This window comes from Neolamprologus brichardi, chromosome 14, assembly GCF_056152115.1.
Source record: "Neolamprologus brichardi isolate AB-2024 chromosome 14, ASM5615211v1, whole genome shotgun sequence".
Taxonomy (NCBI): Eukaryota; Metazoa; Chordata; class Actinopteri; order Cichliformes; family Cichlidae; genus Neolamprologus; species Neolamprologus brichardi.
Genome location: NC_142117.1, coordinates 12007799 through 12028217, shown reverse-complemented (window position 1 = coordinate 12028217; position 20419 = coordinate 12007799). Strand labels below are relative to the sequence as shown.

At 43.2% G+C, this 20419-nt stretch overlaps 1 protein-coding gene across 4 annotated transcripts; it reads left to right on the top strand.

Moving 5' to 3' along the window:
- The first annotated feature begins 30 nt into the window (after positions 1–30).
- On the top strand, positions 31–19926 carry git1 (G protein-coupled receptor kinase interacting ArfGAP 1). 4 transcript variants are annotated; one of them, XM_087850820.1, is made up of 21 exons: positions 31–452; positions 4729–4862; positions 7429–7541; positions 8227–8332; positions 8922–9008; positions 9125–9255; positions 9388–9482; positions 9614–9656; positions 9835–9879; positions 10947–10995; positions 11348–11420; positions 12021–12118; positions 12894–13002; positions 13375–13499; positions 14441–14593; positions 15404–15739; positions 16959–17021; positions 17360–17436; positions 17728–17898; positions 19067–19130; positions 19227–19926. In XM_087850820.1, the coding sequence occupies exons 1-21, from the start codon at positions 401–403 to the stop codon at positions 19440–19442; spliced, it is 2340 nt and encodes a 779-aa protein (XP_087706946.1). In that variant the 5' UTR covers positions 31–400; the 3' UTR covers positions 19443–19926. The 4 variants fall into 4 exon arrangements, with proteins under 4 accessions (XP_087706946.1, XP_035769328.2, XP_087706945.1 ...); XM_035913435.2 differs by lacking the exon at positions 9835–9879 and adding an exon at positions 10306–10332 and having other exon boundaries at positions 32–452; XM_087850819.1 differs by lacking the exon at positions 9835–9879 and having other exon boundaries at positions 32–452.
- The last annotated feature ends 493 nt before the right edge of the window (positions 19927–20419 follow it).

The window sequence follows — 20419 nt, the reverse complement described above, 5'->3', positions numbered from 1 at the left end:
AGAGAGAGAGAGAGAGAGCGCGTGTGAGTGAGCGCGAGCGCGGATACTGTCAGGTAAAGAGCTGCCGTCTCTCGGTGAGTTGCAGGCAATGCAGGGAACAGATGTACTGTAGCAATATTCCGAGATGAGATCCTTTATACAAACAGATTAACTATGTTCACATAACTTGGATCCAGCCTCGGAGTTCATCAGCGAACGTGGGCGAACAGACCGCTGGAATTAACGGGAAGCTCAGTCGTCGTCAGCTGGCCGGGGGAAAAGCCGATCATACCACCCGGCTTCCGGGGATTCAGGGGCCGCATCGGTTGACGGCAGACGTCGGTCTGTAGCTCGGGGGGGAAGACGGGCGAATATTCACATCATCGCCGACATCCACTTCTCCGTTTCATCCACTTTCGAGATGTCGAGAAAGCTACAAAGAACAGAAGTCTGCGCTGACTGCAGTGCGCCAGGTAAGGAACAGAAAAAAAGGAAAACAGACCATGGGACTGGAACAATGCGTCGATGGGGGCGACGTGGTGGGAGAACAAGGCCGAAGTTGCTGTCATTGTCAGAGGGTCTGCAGAGCAGGAAAACGGCCAGGGCTCCAAAGCGTCGTTTAGGCCCAAAATAAACACTGGAAAAAATAGGCGTGTTGCCACAACGGGAGAATATCTCTAGCTAACAGCTGCTCAACGTTAATGTAAGCCATTGAATAACTTGATAGGTATATTTATTTGACCACGGCCATATGTAAGAACGAGTAGTTTATTTCGGGCAGTTTAAGATCCCAGTGTCAGCTTTATGCTGCCTTCCCACTCGAAGAGACGTTTGTTTTGATTTTCGTGACCGGGACAGACTTCCGAACACGTTAGCTTAGCTTGGCTAGCGAGCTGGCGATTTTGAGTCACTATGCAGCTGTGTGATAGAAGAATTTATGGTAGAGTGAATGTCCTGAGATATAATAATACATTTATATCGATGGACAGCTATCATATTGTTAGCACTTGCCCGTGGCTTTTGGAGTTCGTGCTTTTTATACTGCTAGCTTAGCTATGACGTTAGCTACTTTAGCTAACTTTTGCTAAACGCCAAGTTATTGCCAAGCTGATTCAGCTAAAGCGTCAGCGACCAGTCAGTAGCTTTAACAACAATTTGGCTTAAAAATACAGTAAAGTATCAAAAACGTAATTAGAGTTTCTGTTTGTTTAACTTGATAATTTTAGAATATCTCCAGTAAAGTTAAGAAATAAAATAGTGAGAATTAATAGGAGTAAATTCAGTTTACAGTCATCCTAAGTTGGAGCACAGTTCAACATAAACCTGAAACGAGCCATACTTGTAGTTGTACCTCAAGATCATTTAAAAGCCACCTCAGTTCCATTAATCTAGTACAACACAAAGTTGTTGTTTTTTTTTAAAGGAAAAGGGACATAATTTCTAGCTTCACCTGCCTTAGCTTTCATCCCTACTGTTCAGGGCGTAGTGATTTCCACTACAGTGACCATTCATAATTCTAGCTTAGTTTCCAACCCACTTCTCCTTTGGCCCCATCTGTGTTTGTTAAAATCTGAGTTAGAGACAATGTCAATAAGACCCTTCGTATGTAGCCCCAAATGCACGTGCTGTTTCAGTTCGATCCCCTTGATCATTGGTGATCTTGTGTGCCTTGCTTGCGTTCATTCATGTATACATGTGCAGCAGCTGCTCTTATGACAGCTGCGACCCCTGATAACTCTTAACTGTCTAAATGCTGCAGTCCAGCCTTGCATTGTACACCTTGCTATTATTACTTACTAACATGCTTAAGCACCAATTTGCCTTTTCTGGTTCCCTTGAGTTACTTTTTACATACTGATGAAACCCCAGTTGAACTCCTTTCGTTGATACTATATTAACTTGCAGAATAATTAAATGCACATTATCTGTGATATATTAGTTATGTTTTAAAGCTTTAGTTTATTTACTAGACAAAATAAGGCATTCACAATGGTAGATGGCTTGTTTGCGTACCTGTTACTTGCCGTGCATTTCTTCTACAGCCATCATCTCTCTGCATGCAGCCCCTCCTTGCGACTTACGCACACACACGCACGCAGTGCTTTCTGCAAAATGCTGACCTAGCCCCTGGTGACAGGCCACCTCCCTACTACCCAGCTTTGTGTCATACTGGGGGATAACTCAATGGCATGGCTACAAAGGACGACTGATACTCCTTTTCGTAGCCAAGCTTCAGGAGTCTTTAATGTCACACCATGGCAATCTGCACAGTTTATGGCAACAATGAATCACATCGTCACTACACAACTCTTTATTGCGCACAGATGCATTTGTTTAGGAAACTGAAACTCTTGTGCAACTATTCACAGAAGAGAACAGCAGGGTTGAGTCGATATGTCGTGTTGGTGTCCGTGTCAGGCTTTGCTGTTGTTGCTGTGTTTGGTTAAAATTAGAAGTAAGATGGAGTAAATCCGGCAAGCTGACACTTAGTACAATTAAACACTGTATTAATTGTGTTTATATTGTATATAAACACATATATGTGTATATATTGTGATATACACCAAACAAGCCTGAAGCTAACTCGTTAACTGCCAAAGTATGCAGATGTGTGCAATATGTTATCTCAGTGTTATCTCAGTTTTTAAGAGTGGAGTGTAACACAATTTTAAAAACTTGCACTCATTTGTAGCATGTTTTTGTGCAGGGTTAGCTGACACTTATAAAAACAAATGCTATACTAGATTGATGAATTAGGCCAACTTTAGGCAACATTATGCAGCAACATGCTGCAGATTTCACCAATACAACACTGCTAATAGTCTATCTACTTCTAATAGCTTAATGGCATAGCCTCATATTGATTTAGCAGACCAGGCAGATAGCCTAGCCTGTGGGAGATTTTTTTTTTTAAATATTTATTACACAGATTAAGGAATTAAATTGCTGTGGCCTTTAAAGCCTACGGGGCTGCTGTTCTAAACTGAGCTATAGCTTTTTTCAAAGCCATTTTGCATTTCATATTTCTTTTTTTTCCTCTTTTTTCTATGGGCAAAAAGACTTAAAGCACACCGGTTCATCTGATGATGGACTATTTTAGCTCCATTAATACCCTAAGCCCAGACAGTTTTTATCCCAGGCTGAGTGTGACCAACACACATTGTAGATATGTGTGTGCGTTTGGGCGTGAACAGTGTGCATGTAAGTGTGCAGATGCTTGTTTTGATACTGCAGACTGTTTTAGTTGTGAGGCATTCATCGCGTCAGGGTCCTGAGGGCATAAACATAACCCAGACTCAGTCTTTCAGTGTCATTGGACTGGCACTGGCCTTTGCTGCTGCCCTTCACTTCCTCACCTCATTTGCACCCATTTAGAGATATGTTTCTTCTCTTAGGTATTAAAACAGGTTTCTTTGTCAAGCCACTGTCATAAACTAGTAATATTTAGTGGTGGCAGCAAAGCACAACTTGTCTCATTCCTAGCTGTTTATGACTGTAAGGTGCAAGCTAACGTGTATATTTGTAAAAATGCTATATATAACTGTTTCTTATCAGACTTGCACAGTTCTTCACAGGAATAACTAAATTTGATTGCAATCAGAGCTTGACCAAGCAAACTGATATTATAAGCCAGTATTAACTATTTGCTCATCAGCTTTAGCATTTATAACAGATGAAAAATGAAAATAAAAAAGTAAACAATAAAAGGGAGAAACACCCTTCAACTATGTTTTGAGTGTTGCATAGTCAACCACAGTGCAGTCTGCAACACCAGCTGATCTGGGCAAAGTCGGGGAGAGCGTTAATGAGTAAATACATACATGCATATAATGAATGTTAGGGAAATCACTTTAATATGTAATATGCCTAAAAGGAAAAAAAATATATGGAAATGTCGAATCATCTGTCCATCAAATTTAGGATCACGGAGGGGTTGGAGCCTATCCTATGGCCATAGGGAAAAAGGCGAGGTACAGCCAGCTTGGACAGATCGCTAGCTGGTCGCAGGGCAAACATATAGAGACAGATAACCATTTGCATCTATAGGCAATGGGGAGAACATACAAACTAAACAGAAAGGCTCCGGCCAGATGGGCTAATTTGAGTCTCAGACCTTCTTGCTATGAGGCAACAGTGTTAACCATGTAGCTGTGTCCACATAGTTGTGCTTTCACATGATTCATTTCTGCATTATTTAAGTCAGTTTTCAGAGTTATTATTTAAAAATGTCTAGTTCTTGTCTTTTCAATAACCCAGTTTTTATTAAAAATTCTCTCAGTTATAAAAGCCCTTTGATTCATTACTGACATATACATCCTGCTTTACTCTTAATGTGCATAATACAAACCAGGTGCTCATTCAGCTGAGAACTTAGAAACTTAATTGGAATATCTGTGACAGGATCACTGTCTGGTACTCATCTTTATTTTATCCATCATGTGGTTTTGCTCAGAAGCAGATAAAAATACCTATAAAAAAGATGCACATATGTTTGACTTGATATTGACTGAAGCCTAAAAGAGTAGCAGTGTAGGTAGACTGCATCTCTTCCTTGGAAAAAATGGCATTATAGTTGTGTAGTAAACTGTAATTTGGACCACCCACGTCATAAATCGTGGATATTCATGAGTATGTTTGTGTGGCCTGGATGGAAAGCACTTAATATTTTTAAAAATCTCTAAAGTATAATTATCAGTCACAGTGTGCTTATGAAAATCCTAATGCTTTTTGTGTTTTTCTGTCTGTCAGACCCGGGCTGGACCAGTATCAACCGAGGGGTCCTGATTTGTGATGAATGCTGTTCGGTCCACCGCAGTTTAGGCCGCCATATCTCTATAGTCAAGCACCTGAGGCACAGCGGATGGCCTCCCTCCCTACTGCAGGTAAGTCAGAGAAATGAAGAGCGAAGGAATGAGAAACAGGGAAGGGCTTGTGAAACAAACGCAGTACCCAGAATAGTGCCACAGAAAGAAGAGCTACTGCAGAAATCTTAGTCAGCTCAGAAGATGCAAATCCACAGTACTGCAGTTTGTGTTTATTTTTTATTTGATCATATAGTTTAACTTTGATCTGTGAGTCTGTCTGTACTCTTGTTGTATATCTGTGTTCTTCTCAGTATGGCCTAAATGCAGGTTGAGGTGCTTAGTGCTGCTTCAGCTTCATCCTGTAATTAAGGAGGCATGAGGAGTGTGGGAGTTTTTGGCTTTATTGGTTTTATAACCAGTTTTGATTCCAGTGTAGAGCACAAATGTGTATCAGGGTTGTTCTGCAGCTTTACTGAAGATAATTTAGATTTATTTCGTAACACATTATACGCGTTAGTTAATAGTTACAGAAATCACTGTGACTGTTAGCTATATGATACTGAATTATGAAAATAAGCTGTTAAACTAATTTCTTCCAAGATTTTCTGGCCAGTCCAGAAATTATGTTTCAGTGATGCACAGGAGTCATACCACTGATGTAATTTTAAAACATATAGAACTGCATTAGCATCAGTAGACCCCAGGAAGTCTTCTACTTTCTGAATGTGACTTTTGCATGTTGTAGCAAGCATCATTTTCATGAAACATTTGCTAATGTTAGTAAATGTGATGGTCTTGTGACCAAAAGAAATACACACACACAATCAATGTATGGTGGTTTCAGCCCTGTGCACCTCTAAGGGTATTTGCACACGTGCGGTTTTTGATCCGTTTAAGTCAAACTTGGTTCGTTTTCCTTTTTAGTGTGGTTCATGTGTGCAGATGCGAACACTGTAATCACACTCAGGTGCAGACCAAAACGACTGCACCGAGAACCTTTGGAGGGGTTTATGGTGTGAATGTGATCCCACCTAGATCCAAACCAATTAGCAAGTTTGAGCTAAAAACATCCAGCAGCCACACAGGGTTAGGGTCTGATAGATCTGCAAATGCTAATGAAAGTAAATTCTGTTATAGTCCAGAACACAGCGCCTTCTTCCAGACACATCTGGCTAGTAAGCAGACTGAGCATTGTCACGTGGTTTGTAGTGACACATTTTGGTTCACTTGGAGTTCACTTGGATTTTTCTTTGCGTGAAAACAAACCAAAGCACGGGGGAACGGCTACAAGTTTACTGACTCATTAACTGATTTGAACCAGAGTACGAATCAGATGTGAAAACGCCCTAACGGCAGGTTGTCTGTGGATCTCAGTTGTTTTAAAGCTTGTTAAAGATCAGAGAGTACAGTAGTCCTTGCAGAGTTGATGTTGTGATACTCATCGTTTGAAAAAAAGCTTTCTGTGTTCAAAATAAATCAGGCCGTTCTTTCTATATCTAATCCTTCTTAGCAAATGTAAGTAAGGTGGGTGAGTTTTCCAGAGTAATAGTCACCAAATGACACACTTTGTGTATGTCGGCGTCTTTTTTTGATCTAAATTGTATTCAGGTGCTGGTGACTCAGAATACTGACACTCCACTGACAGGTGGCGTGAATAACACTGACTATCTCTTCATCATGTCACCTGTGAATGGATGGGTTAAAGTGGGTAACAAGGGAACATTTTGTCTAGGAAAAATGGGTAAATTTAAAGTTTAAAGTTGATTTAAAGTTGAGCTCATGTGGGGGTGTTCCTAGTCTGCAGTGGTCGGTATCTATCAAAGGTGGCCAAAGAAAGGAACAGCGATGAACGGGTGACAGAGTCATGGGCTGCGGAGGCTCACTGGAGAGTGAAGGTTGGACTATGTGGTCTGATTCTACAAACATTCTGCTATAGCTCACGTTGCTGAAAAGGTTATTGCTGTCAGAATACACAGAGCATCACAGTAGGGCCTCAGCTGTAGACCAGACAGTGCGCCCATGCTGACCCCAATCAGCTGCTGAAAGCACTAACAGTAGGCACATGAGGATCAGAACTGGACCACAGAGCAATGAAAGAAGGTGGCCTGGTCTGATGAATCATTTCTGCACCGCGCAGCTTGCAAGACTTCAATGTTTAAACTTAAAGGTTTCTTTACAATCTGTTGCTAACATCTTGGTACCAGATACCACAGCACACAGGGTCCAGTGGAGTCCGTGCCTCGATGGGTCAGGGCTGCTTTGACAGCAAAAGGGGGACCAACACAATATTAGGCAGGTGGTCATAATGAGCTGATCGCGTGGTTGTTGTACAGAAAAAGCTGCTAGATCAATAATCCATTTCTCAAATTGTAGAGGTACTTTATCTTCCTATGATTGGGCGCACAGTCGTAGCATCTTCAGTAGACAGCGTCTCCAAGCAGAGAATATTGCTTTTTTTTTTTCCCCAGGATATTGAAACCTAATTTTCTGTGATTAACAGTCAGTTTAGCCAGAGGATAACACATTTTTCTTCCATGTGACAAACTCCAAACACTGCTTTACACTGACTTTAATAAAACATGCTCATGACAGCAAACCATCACTGAGTCACTTCTGTGTGTGTGTGTACGCGTTTGTGTTTCAGATGGTTCAGACCTTGGCCAGTAACGGGGCCAACTCCATATGGGAACACAGTCTCCTGGACCCGGCTCAGGTGCAGAGTGGCCGCAGGAAACCGAACCCCCAGGACAAAGTCCAGTAAGTATGCTCTGCACAGGCTCAAAATCCACATTAGGACACAGAGAAATTATTGTCCCTTTGTAAGCATAATTTCTCTCTCTCTCTTTTTTTTTTGACTGGTGAAGAACAATTGCAACTAGTATTTGTTTCTAAGTGCATTAGTGCGTTGTGGGCTGAAATATGGCTTTGGGAGAGTCATGAGATCGGGACCCGCAGGAAAAATATTTGCTCATTTCTTTTTCACCGGAAAATGGAGGTTTAGTGTGAACTGCCTCTTAAAAACCTCTGCAGTGTTCATCAGATTTATTTCTTTATCCATTTATGTAAAGCAAACTAGGCATAACCCATCAGTTCGGTTCACTGTAGAGATTATTTATTACTGCTGGGGGGCTGTTTGTCTATTATTACAGCACTTTCTGTGTCTGTATCTCACGGAGAAAGGTGCCTGATCTTTCTATTTGATGAGAGTGAGGGGGTGAGAGAGAGAAATGAAGTCAAAGCAAAATGACCTTACCTCTAGTGGGGCTTCAAATCCCTTGGTGGGGCGCCATATGCACTTGCAGTCATGATGCTGAAATGCATTTTCCTCTATAATAGGGTTTATTGCATGAATTGCAGTTCCACATATTTTGTCCTCGAGTGTTCTTGTTTACCTTTGAGGCCTGGGCTTTTGGTAACCATCTCAACTTCCCCTCCTGTGCAGTCCCACCAAGTCAGAGTTCATCAGAGCCAAATACCAGATGCTCGCATTCGTGCACAAGCTGCCCTGTCGTGATGACGACGGCGTCACCACTAAGGATCTCAGTAAGGTAAGAAAACGGCGTTATGCAGCTACTGACTTGAATAAGTGCGACACTTGTTTTTTCTTGATAAACAATTAGAGAATAATTGAACTCGACTTGTCATCTGTAGACCTGTAAGCATGCTTTCTTTTATTCGCTAAGTGAAGGATTCTGCACTTGTGTGGATGATAACAGAAAACCAGTATTGTCTTTAATCTGCGCTCTAATGTTACTCTGTACTGAGCTGATGGGTAGGATGTTATGTGTTCAGGTTAATTAGCCTATACTGACACAGCTATACTGTGGAACAGCAAGTCTAAGCACAAAGGTTGTTTCCTTTATGAATGTCAGTAGCAGACGTTGCACATAAACATGCACTCATGCACTCAGGCAAACACACACAGATGCTCTTTTACTTATTACCCCCCCAACCCAGCAGGGAGTGATCTGAATGACACAGCAGGATGCAGCAATCATCTCTAGCGCTGTGCTGCCTCTCTGGGCTAATAAGGGAATTCAGTTTGTTTCTTTCTCTCTGTGATGTTTAATCTTTCCGCCCCGACTCCCCCCGTTTCTCTCTCTCCTCTCTACCTGTCTGTTTCTTCCTCTCTATTAGCAACTTCATTCAAGCGTGCGGACGGGGAGTTTAGAGACGTGTCTTCGGCTCCTGTCCCTCGGCGCTCAGGCCAACTTCTTCCACCCGGTCAGGACAAAAAAAAATATATACCTCTGACTCACATTTTCGTCTTGTGCTGTTAACTTACTCTCTTTATGCCAGGCGTCTCTCTTTGTGACTGTGTTTCTGTGTGTGTCCCACAGGAGAAAGGCACTACCCCACTTCATGTGGCAGCCAAGGCAGGCCAGATCTTGCAGGCTGAGCTGCTCGTGGTGTATGGTGCTGACCCTGGATCGCCTGACATTAACGGACGCACACCTATGGACTATGCTAGGTACAGGAATTTGAAAGCACAATTCAGTAAAGACAAAACCTGCATTTAGATCCTGTTCAGCTCTGGAATTGAGTCATCTAATGGTAAACACAACACAAGTAGAATCATTTCCTGTGCGCGTGTGTGTTCCAGGCAGGCGGGCCATATAGAGCTAGCAGAGCGTCTGGTAGAGTGTCAGTATGAGCTGACAGACAGGTTAGCCTTCTACCTGTGCGGTCGGCGTCCAGGTAACCTAATGCACCAGTTTATCCTGTTTTTGTTCTCCTCTTCACATGCCTTTAAGCACAGCAGTTAACCTCATAACGTACTGTGGTAGATTTTTGTTACTTGGTTGTTACATTTTTCTTTTCTCTCCCAGATCACAAGAATGGCCACTATATCATTCCTCAAATGGCAGACAGGTATGGACCAAATGATCATTTTATTGTCTTAAGTTGATTATGAACAGCTGCAAGTCGGTTGTCGTTTAATTGCCTGAAAAAAAATATCTACATGAGTAAACTTGCAGCTGCCAAACTTGCCTTACTTCTGTGACTGCTTAATTTCTCTGTCTGACATGTATGTATTGATATAATTTAGTGTTCTGACCACAGGGTGGCACCAAAGCCCCCACAAAGGAGTTAGGTAAAGGAAGTCTTTATTAAGCTGTCTGTTCACTGTGAATTTGGTGAGGTAGATACTTGAAGCGCGCTTGGTTAAGTAATGCTGAACTGCAGCGTGGATTTGAAAGACACACGAGTGCTCAGGCCGTGACACATCGAGTTCAGCATTTCTTAGCACGGCTTCTTTCACTTGTTTGATGGGCGCTGGGTTTTCTCAGCTACAGTTCAGAGATGTGTTGCACCTCCAGATCTGTTCGTTACTGAAATGGGTCTTACTTCTGTGCTGTCATCTTAACTCCACTTGCATCTGTTCTGTTTCTGGTGAATGGTTCCTCTTGTTAACAACAATTAAAGCTGTTTTCATGTGGCTTTTCTTCCCCTTCTTTCTGTCTGTTTCTCTTGTTTTTCTCACTTCTGTTCTCCATTTCGCTGTGCTTGGTGGAGTCAGAGCTCGTCCTAAGTGCCCGACACAGAGGTATCTTTACTTTCCTTGTTCTTTTTTCCCCCAGAATCTCTTTCTCCCCATCGGTCCCCTCTCTGTATACTTCCATCTCTCATGTATCCCACAATTCATCCAGCTTTTCTTGAGTGGCATTGAACAGTTGTTTATAGATTATAAAGCTGTAAAGATTTAAACAGATGTAAATAATCAAGAAGTCTGTAACTGAAAGACTGCCGTGTGTTTGAATCACATCAGGCTTTTTCGCATATTCAAATTTTACTTCCGCGTGTATCCTTAGTGACATCTTTGGCCATAGTGAGAGCATATTTAAAGAGTTTCAGATCAGTCTTTAAAGCTTCGAATCTCTGTAATCTCACTGTGTCACAAACTTGACACCCTTACAGCATAATATGTGAAATCCATCTCACATTTATATTGCTGTTGTTACCTGACCAGCAGTCACCAGTAGAACAAGTTGTCCCGCCTTCCCTCCTCATTCTAGAAAAAACTCCCTTTCCACCTCCACCCCTCTCAATTTTTTCTTCCATCTCATATCTCCCTCCCCTGTCCCCTTCCTCTCTGTGTCTTTATTCCACTGTATATTTACGATGCCTCTTTGATTGTCATCTTCTGTGTTTTTGTTCTAGTCTGGACCTCTCAGAACTGGCCAAGGCTGCCAAGAAGAAGCTCCAAGCGGTGAGCTGAATTTACATAGCTTATGGTTATAATGTCAAAAGCAACAGGCTGCTGTGTTTTGGGGGGATTTGTTTTTTTTTTAACAGGTTCTTGAAAGTAAAAACATTTAAAGAAAAATACAAGAAAAGAGTTTTTGTTGGGTGAAAAGAAAAGTTTGTGTCACAGACAGATTTTCTGCTCCTAGCTGTTTGTTCTCTCCATGTCAATCTGATAGATTGTTATTAAATTCATTTTATTTTATCTGCTCTCTCTGGTTTGTCACGCTGATGCTTATTGTTCAGCACGTGCTGTATCTATGTAGACATGTAGAATAAGACCCGCTAATGTCAATTTGTGTGCGCATGTGTGGCAGCTCAACAATCGGCTGTTTGAGGAGCTAGCAATGGACGTCTATGACGAGGTGGATCGCAGAGAAAATGATGCAGGTGAGCCTTATCGCTTCCTTTATACCCTTTAGACTGTCTGCCTGGGTCTGTGCATTTGGGCTTTTTCCCCTTTGTGGACCAAATTGATGTTGAAACAAACTAGAAAAACGTAAAAACTCTTGAGGAAAAGTTATGGGAGTGAAGCTGATATAAAGATAAGAAGCACCAAAGAAAGAGGAAGTGAATATGAAGGACAGGGTGACGAGAGAAGGGAAAAACTGCTAAAGAGGAAGGCCAAAATGTTTTGAGTGAAAGAGGAGGAGGAGGAGAATGGAGCGAGGAAGTGCCTCGCAAATTCTTGAGTCTCTCTCCTCCTCTTCGCTCTTTCTCTTTTTTCCTTCTCTTCTCTCCCTTTCCTTCAGTATGGGCAAAAGTCAGAGCGCGCTTTCTGACTGAAGCTCACAGGTAAGTAGCAGGGACAGACTCATAGACACACCACCAACAGCACACACAAAACTGCACTGTAAGAGATTCGCTGTACTTTGTTTATATCTCTGTGGATGTGTGGGTGGATGGGCTGCGTGTGGTTGGATGTGGGCAACCTTGTTGTTTGAACGCGCACTCACAGATTTATTTTTTGCTTTACGTTTTTGTCTCCAGTGTGGCTTACGACCCAGAACCACAGCACTCTGGTAACAGAACGCAGCGCAGTCCCTTTCCTACCAGTCAATCCTGAATACTCTGCAACGCGCAACCAGGTAAACACGCACATACTCGTATACGTTTGTAATGACTGATTTAAAGGAACAGATGGGGGGAAGGAAAAAAGACAAAATGGAGATTTCTTATTTCTTAGATAGGCAGTTTAGGTGTTTGTTGGACGGGGGGGGGACACAAGCAGAGAAAGGAGTGTGAAATTAGCAGCGGCTGTTCCTCAGCTGTGAGAGTGTAATCTTTCTGCCCTCTCTCTTTATCTCTCTAGCTCTCCCTGTGAGGTAGAGAGCGAAATCTCAAGTCCACTTACAAAGTTTATAGTCATCTGCATGGCTCATTTTTGGTGTAAACACTCAAACCCAAGTGTACACACACACACACAACTCCCACATGGCCACGTTTGCTTTCACGTGATTGGGCAGTTCACTGCGGTCAGAGGCTGCTATTTATGGTCGAAAACAGAAGAAATCACGTCTTTACAGCTGAACTTCTGTGAATGGTTTTACACTTTGTAGTAGTCGACCTTCTTGTGCTCTTATGCAGATGCCTGGACGCTAACCTAATTGTAGAGTTTACGTTCCTTTGCACATGTTGTGTTGCTGTGTGTGTTGAGAGTATGACTGTGTTTTTCCACAGCACATGGTAACGGACCACAGCAGTCACACAGGCACTGAACCACTGACTATGGGCCCCATTGTATTTGTCTCATACTCAGCTCATGATTTTAAAAAAGAAAAACGCGGAACTGAATTTCAGGCTTTGATGCCAGTGTTTGTGTGCGCATGTGTTTGTGTAACTCCCGGCTTGTTCTTTTCTCAGGGCCGCCAGAAGCTCGCCCGTTTTAACGCCCGGGAGTTTGCTACCCTCATCATTGACATTTTGAGTGACGCCAAAAGGAGACAGCAGGGAAAAGGTCTTAGCCCTACTGGTGAGACTGGGAGGGAGGGCTAGATTTTAAACTTTGAAGGCAGTGCCAGCTAACCTGATTAATATGCACGATGCATAGATATCCATTTATTGATTTATACTAGTGTGCAAAAGTCTGCAAAGCATAAAACCTTAAAACTTTTAAAATCACCTGTGTCGCAGCAGCAGCACAGTTATAAGAGAATCATTCCTGTGTGACAGTTTATTCTTACATGAAACGGTCAAGTACGACACACAACTGGTTAAAATCAGTTAGCAGTGTTATTACTTTAAGCACTCCCAGGAGGAAGATTACATTTGAGAGAAGAGCGAGTGCTAAAATTACATGAAAGAAAACTGTAACTGGGCAGATTTTTCTTCCCCTTGTTATCAGACCCGCTGGACCTGGGCATCGATGATGACCAGCACGACTACGACAGTGTAGCTTCTGACGAGGACACGGACAGCGAGCTCACCACCCAGAACAACAACAACACGCAACGTAGCAACCGTGCAAAGGTATACAGCGTGACACACTTTTTTTCTCTTCTAAATAGCTACCCTTTACCCCACATTTGTGTGGCTTTCATACTTGCTAATCGCCATTTTGATGTGTTTCCTTTCCCTCTATCCCTGCATTTCATTCAGTCATATTAGTAAGCAAAGCTTTTCCACAGTTTAGTGGCTTGAATGACTGCTTCTCCCAACATGCTTTGGGGGAAGTGGCCACACTCATGGCTGCCACATAGCTCCTGAGTGACATCATCAGCTATTCTGGGTCCATGTCAGAGTAGGCATTGTTCATGCACAGAGAGAGCGTGTGTAATGGGAGGGAAAAGAGAAGGAGACAGATTTAAGAAACAAAAGGAAGGAAAAATCATGTGGGAGGGGTAGAAGTGAAGCTAAACCAGTAACAAGCTTCTTTTCATGCTCAGGGTAAAACCCCGCCAAGCTGGAGGATCTACTCGCCTTTATATCCAAGGAAATATATGGATTTGTTGTTTTACGGTGCTCACAGCATCGAAGAATTGTGTGTTCTAGTATGAAGCAGGGGGTAATAGAAATAGAAATAGTGGTGAATGAATGACAAGCACAAGGCTATAAAGTGTAGTTTATGAAAGGTGTATTTATTGGTTTAATTCCAGGGAGGGCTGAATCTGAGCAGGCTGTGGGGTGGCAGGAAGTGAGGGGGAATATTGAGAGCAAGAACTAAAGGTCTAGTGTGTGTGTGTGTGTGTGTGTGTGATCCTACCTTCAAGTTAGGCCTCTTCTTGCCTCAAAGCCACGGCTGGTTGTTTTCCCACAGCTTAAAAAAATGTATAAATTACAACCACATTTAGAACCTTGTTAATGCATGAATTTCACTAAATACAGAATGTCTTGAAGGAGTTTAGTCACAACCCCTCCCCAAATCTTTCGACCTGTTTGACCTCCTGCCTTATATGTTCCTATCGATCCAGAGTATGGACTCCTCAGACTTGTCAGATGGTCCCATCACCCTGCAGGAGTATCTGGAGGTGAAGAAGGCTTTGGCCTCCTCAGAAGCTAAGGTGCAGCAGCTGATGAAGGTTAACAACAACCTGAGCGAGGAGCTCCGGCGGCTACAGAAGGAGGTAGGAGGAGTGCAGGTGGAACGAGAGGATTAGCAGTGACCATTCAGACTAATAAAGAGTTTGCTGCGTGGCTTCTTAGAAAGAGAATACAAAATGAATAGAAGTTGGAATAAAAGATGTGCTTGGTAAAGATGACTAGAAGACACGAGGCAGATTGGTAAAAGAGACGGGGCAGTTGATTCAGACAGAAAGAGGGTAGAATGATGGAGAGACAGTTGAATAAATTAATATCTTTGCAAGATGATTTTTCCCCGTCAGGGTGTTATTTACTTTCGATGGAGCTCATGTGTTGTTCATTGTTGCATCTTTTTTTTTTTTCCCGTGAGTCATTGTCATTTCCCTAATATGTTCATTAGCGACTGGCTTAAGTGATTCATTTATGTGTTCATCTTCTCATGTCACTGAGGATTTAATGAAGATTTGAAACAAACATAGAAAAAAAAAAAACACACTGCAAATAACAAATGTGTCAGATTAGGGCGCTAGGCAACAGTACTTCAGGGCAGATGAGCCTACAGTTTCCCCTCATTGACCCCCTGAACACAAACACTGTATTTTCAGGTATGTACTGTAGCCCTCCACCCCTTCCCTAAGACCCAGTCCCAGCTTATTGTAGTGTAATGCCATGTGTTGCATCCCCCCCCTCAATACTGACTTAATATGTGAAGCCCAATGTGAGCCTGAATATGGATGCTTGTTTTTGACCGTTCAGTTGACCCCCCCTCCCCCAATTCCCTTCAACCTTCCCATGTTCCTCCCTCCATCCCTCCCTCCATTCTCCCTCCCTGCTGCCTTCCTCCTCTCCTTTAGATCACCCGGATGCAGACAGAGAACAGTGCGCTACGGAGGGGCCAGCAGGCTGGGGGAGCAGCTGGCCATGGGGTAGGGGGACCTGGTGGAGGTGGGGGAACAGGAGGCCACTGGGCAGTGGGTGGGATACGAGGCGGAGTGGGTGGATTTGGGCCAGGAGGGGACCCACCGGTGCTTTCGGTGCCCTCCTCGGCCACCCCCCACTCCCACCCTCACCGGAGGGAACGCCAGGCCTTCTCAATGTACGAGCCAGGGGCGGCCCCCGGCCCCACGGCCCACGGTCCCCCAGTCCTGGACTCCCTAGCGCCCCGCCTGCAGCCCCTCAACACAGCCAGCGTAAGTTAGAACGGCCCTGTCCCCTTTCCACTCACCACCTTCGCCTCGGTGGCTCTGATTGCCTGTCTTTGGCCTGATTAAATAGGTGATGGTCTGATCCTGATCTTTACATTTTTCCCCCTCTTCTTTCCCCTTGCATCTCAGTTCTCAGTCCTTCTCTTTCAAAAGATCCAGTTGTGCACGAACCCATTTTTAAGGGAAGTTTTGTTATGGTTCAAAAAGATTTGTTATATTGAGCTTTAAAACTGCATAAATGATGGAGTGCATACATGTGACCTGAAGGAGAAAGATGGGAAAGAAAAACAACAAAAAAAGGACTGTTTCTTCTGTTCTGCTGCCTGGCAAAAGCCTCTGATACACCGCTGCATAGCCTGCTCTGCTCACTTTGACCTTTTCAAACCCCTTTGACGTCTTTGCTGCTGGACAGTTGCTTAATCTGGAAATGCTGGGATCACACACACAGATGCACAGAAGTTCATTTTTGTTTCACCGCCACTTTAAAGAAAAGATATAATAAAATAAAAAAAAAGTTTCTCATATTGCAGACAACCAGGTGAGCAGTTCAGCAGCATTTAGTTTACAGCACGTTAATAGAGCTGCAGAATGCAGACACATCTCACCACCGCACCAAGTTGGTGACTGTTTCTTCACACAGAGATTTACCTGTTTGTCTGTTTTCTGTCTGTCTGTTTCTTCACCTGTCCGTTCTTTGCTCACTGCAGTGCAGCCGTGCATCCTCTGGATGTAAGCATTCTGTCTGTCATTGCATTGTTTGCCATTTCGTCTTTGAGTTTCTAGTATTATCTCACAGTATGTAATTATGCATTCTGTTTTTCAGAGATCAACATTAGTATTGAGTATGGGTAGTCTCTTTTTAGATGCTGTGTGCCGTGTGTAAGTCAAGCAGAAGAAGCTAGATTAGTTGACAGTATGTTTGCTTACTGTTAGATAAGCAGCGAGGCATGTAGTGTAGAAAAAGATGATGGGCTGTTGTTCAGTGCTGCTCTCACTGACTCGTTTTCCTTGTTTTCCTGCTGTTTATTTAAAAAGAAAACTTCTTCTCTATGTCCCCACGCTTCTTTTCCCCCCTGCTCATTTCATCATCTGTCTCTTTCTGCTAATATTTCAATTGCTTTTTAATCTTCTTTCTGGCCTCACCCATGCTCCTCCATCTCTCTCTCATCTTCTCTCTATCCTTGTGTTCCCTTTGTCCTCCCAGGTAAGGAAGGGCGGCTCAGGGAGTCCATATCTGTCTGGATCTGCAGAGATGGGTAGATACATGGTGAGCTGCTGCTGTTTTGGCTCTTCATTTCTATGATTCTCCACTTAATGCATTCAGAAAGTTGAGATTATTGGCTTACATTGTTTTATCCAAACCAGTGTCTCATGGGTCTGTTGCTATTGGCCCTAATTTTGAGATTCAATCACAGAATATCCCTCATCCCGTTAGAATTACCCACATACCAAATGTAGTGTAATATCTGTCCCATTTAATGGACATCAATGGAAACCATCTCAATTATATGGAAACAAATGAAAATTCGAATTTTGATTGAGGAGGTATACTTACAGGACATGATGTGTGGTGATTATTTAGTTCCTGCTGTGTTTTTCTTCCAGGTCCCTAAACCAGAGAAGCACGGCAGTGGCACCGACAGCGACTATGACAACACACAACTGTACGACGCCTCAGTAAGGTCAGTGTTTGAATGTAAATCTGCAGTTTAAAAAAAAAAAAAGATTTCCTAGCTTTCTAAAACCAACTTTTCTACTTTTCTAATGATCTTGTTTTTTAAATGGATTCACAGAAACTGTTTTCAATTACTTATAACACAAATGTGGAGGTAGCAGTTTTTAGTAAGAAACAAGGGGCACAAGCTGTTAACATAATGCCACACAAGGACTGTTAATGCTCATCCATGACCGTCACCTACTGTCCTCGATCTGAGGTTTTAATTGTTGCGCGGGTAATGCGTTTCCCTATCCAGTATGGGCCGCAGCAGTGAAGAGGAAGGCCGTGGGGAGCCTGAGGAGGGTGGGGAGGGGGGTGAGCCAGACCCCACCTTACCCTGCACAGAGGACGTCATACTGAAGACTGAGCAGGTGACTAAGAACATCCAGGAGCTGCTCAGGGCCGCTCAGGAGTTCAAACACGACAGGTAGGTGAAAAAATGGGGGCACAGTCCTTTTCATCTTAAAATAAAATGCATAAAAATTACAAATCTAATTGTGTCTTACAACCAGCCTGTCAGACATTGAATTAAGCTAATGTTATGCTTATTTTTTTCTTGATTTCAATCAGAAAACCCCCCAATATCAAATCAGATCATAGCAATTCACAATCAGTTGATGTTGACATTATGAGAGGCCGAATCACAAAGATGTGAAAGAAAGACAGAGGACAGAAACAAGAGTATTCTAGGGGTGGAAATACAAGACCATGTATAAAAACTGTAAACGGTTTAAATAAAATCTCCCTCTGGGTCAGAAATGGTGAAAATGCACCAAAACCACCAAAAAGCTACTGTAAGTAGTCTTACTGTAAATTAGAAAAGAGCTGAGCAGCTCATAGACACAGTTTATAAAAGTTTATACTGGTCAGTGTCCCCTAACCTAAGTTTACCCTTCATGACTTTTCCAGGAGAATGAGCGGGGTGCACTCAAATGCTCAGGTGCCGTCAGATTAATGCAAAGCAGCACATGTCTGATAGACATAGACAGCACCTTCATCTCCATTTTTAAATGGTAAACTCTGATGTGAATGATGGTCGACAGCTGCACAGTGAGAATGTAGTTGTTAACTCCAGTAGCTGAACTGTTACGCTAGCAATATTTTCCAGCTTTTACTAGAGGAAGCCACATAAGAAATATAATCTCTTCAGAATGTTGTGGGTGCATTTATTTGCAGTCTCATACTTGCGGTCACCAGGGTTACCAAGGGCCAATGACGATAGGTGTAATAAGGAAAGAATGCAGTTATTGTAGTTTGAGGCTAATGCAGTGTTTCTCCTCAGTTTCAACTCTTTTGTTTTATTTAATTACAGCACACTAAACCTTTCTATTGATAAATACGGCTGGTGTTAAGAAATCTATTTAAATCTCTTTAAAAATTAAAGATTTGCTGTGTGACTTTTCTTTTTCTTTTTTTACCCACCTTTAACGTGACTCACTCAAACTCACAGTTTGATAAACTTTGCTTCCTGGACACCAGCTCCCTCTTTACCACAGGAGTCGTTGCAGGAACCTCGCCTGCTCCCCTGCATTAGTGCTGTTGCACAGTCCTTGACTCATTTGACTCTTCAGTTAAAGAATCACTTCTCTTTTCAGTTTTGTGCCGTGTTCTGAGAAGATCCACTCTGCTGTCACAGAGATGGCTTCACTTTTCCCCAAAGTAAGTACCCTGTCCTTATGTTGTATTTCTCACTATGTCTCTCATCTACATCTACATCTTCTTTTTTCTTTTTTGATTGCTTCCATCTGTCTGCAGCGCCCAGCACTGGATGCAGTCCACTGTTCTCTCCGCCTGTTGGCTTCCAGTGCCTCGCGACTGCAGGTGGAGTGCCGTAAGGCGGCGCCTTCGGAGCCTGGCGCTCCTGCAGTAGACTACCAGCTTCTCACTCAGCAGGTCATCCAGTGCGCCTACGACATCGCCAAGGCTGCCAAGCAACTGGTCACAATCACCACTCGTGAGAAGAAACAGTGACCCGACAAAAGAAAGAGAGAGGATCAGTGCATGTGCGGTATAAAGTGGGATGGGAGGGGGCTTCCGGGAGAGGGAGAAAGAGGGAGGGGCAGGGGGTGGGAGGGGAGTACGATCACACTACAGGATGAAGGGTAAGGAATTGAAGTGACGGGGGAGCAAGGCTGACATGAGGAAGAGAAAAGAGAAAGGAAGGGAATTGGTTGGAAGCAAAGCAGAGGACGTTTGTATGATAGAAACACTACAGTGAATGGAAAAAAATTCCACAGGCGTGGAAGCGAAAGTAGGGAAGGACGAAAGGAAGGAGCCAACACGGGAACCACAGCCCGCAGGGACCTTAGCAGACTGTTGGAATGGGATGTGTACCATAAACTGCTCAAACTGTGACGAGCATACGTGTCATAGACTGCTTTATTTATTCTCACTTGTAACTCATCGTCCCTCCTTCTCCCGCTTCGGGAGGGAGGCAGCGTATGCTCCGAGAGGGAGGCAGCGTATGCTCCGAGAGAGAAGTAGATAGACCAGCCTCCACGCCATCGCCGTCCCTCCGTCCTTACGAGGAATCGGGTTGTCCTTCCTCCTCTTCTTTCCTCTCTCTAAAGAAGAGGGACCCCGCACCCCCACGCTGTCCCAGGCTGGATGAGCGTCCGGTGCAGAGAAGGACCTGCAGCCCACTCAGTCTGATTCCCACACTTTCTTCCACATGGGGGTAAGCATTTACAGGAGGGGCTCCAGCTTTTTTTTTATTTTTATTAAACCCATCACCTTCCCTTTCTTTTGGTGGTACACAGCATGATGTGGCATGTTTTCCTTTCTTTCCTTTTGCCTTTTGAATGTGCAGGTCTGTTTGTTCTGACAGAAATACTTTTTTTTTCTTTTTTTACTGACTTACGGAAACAAAAACCCTTACACTGGAATAATTGTGATTTATTGTTATTGTTGTTTTTCTTGCCTATTGTTTTTGCTTTGTATTGATAATT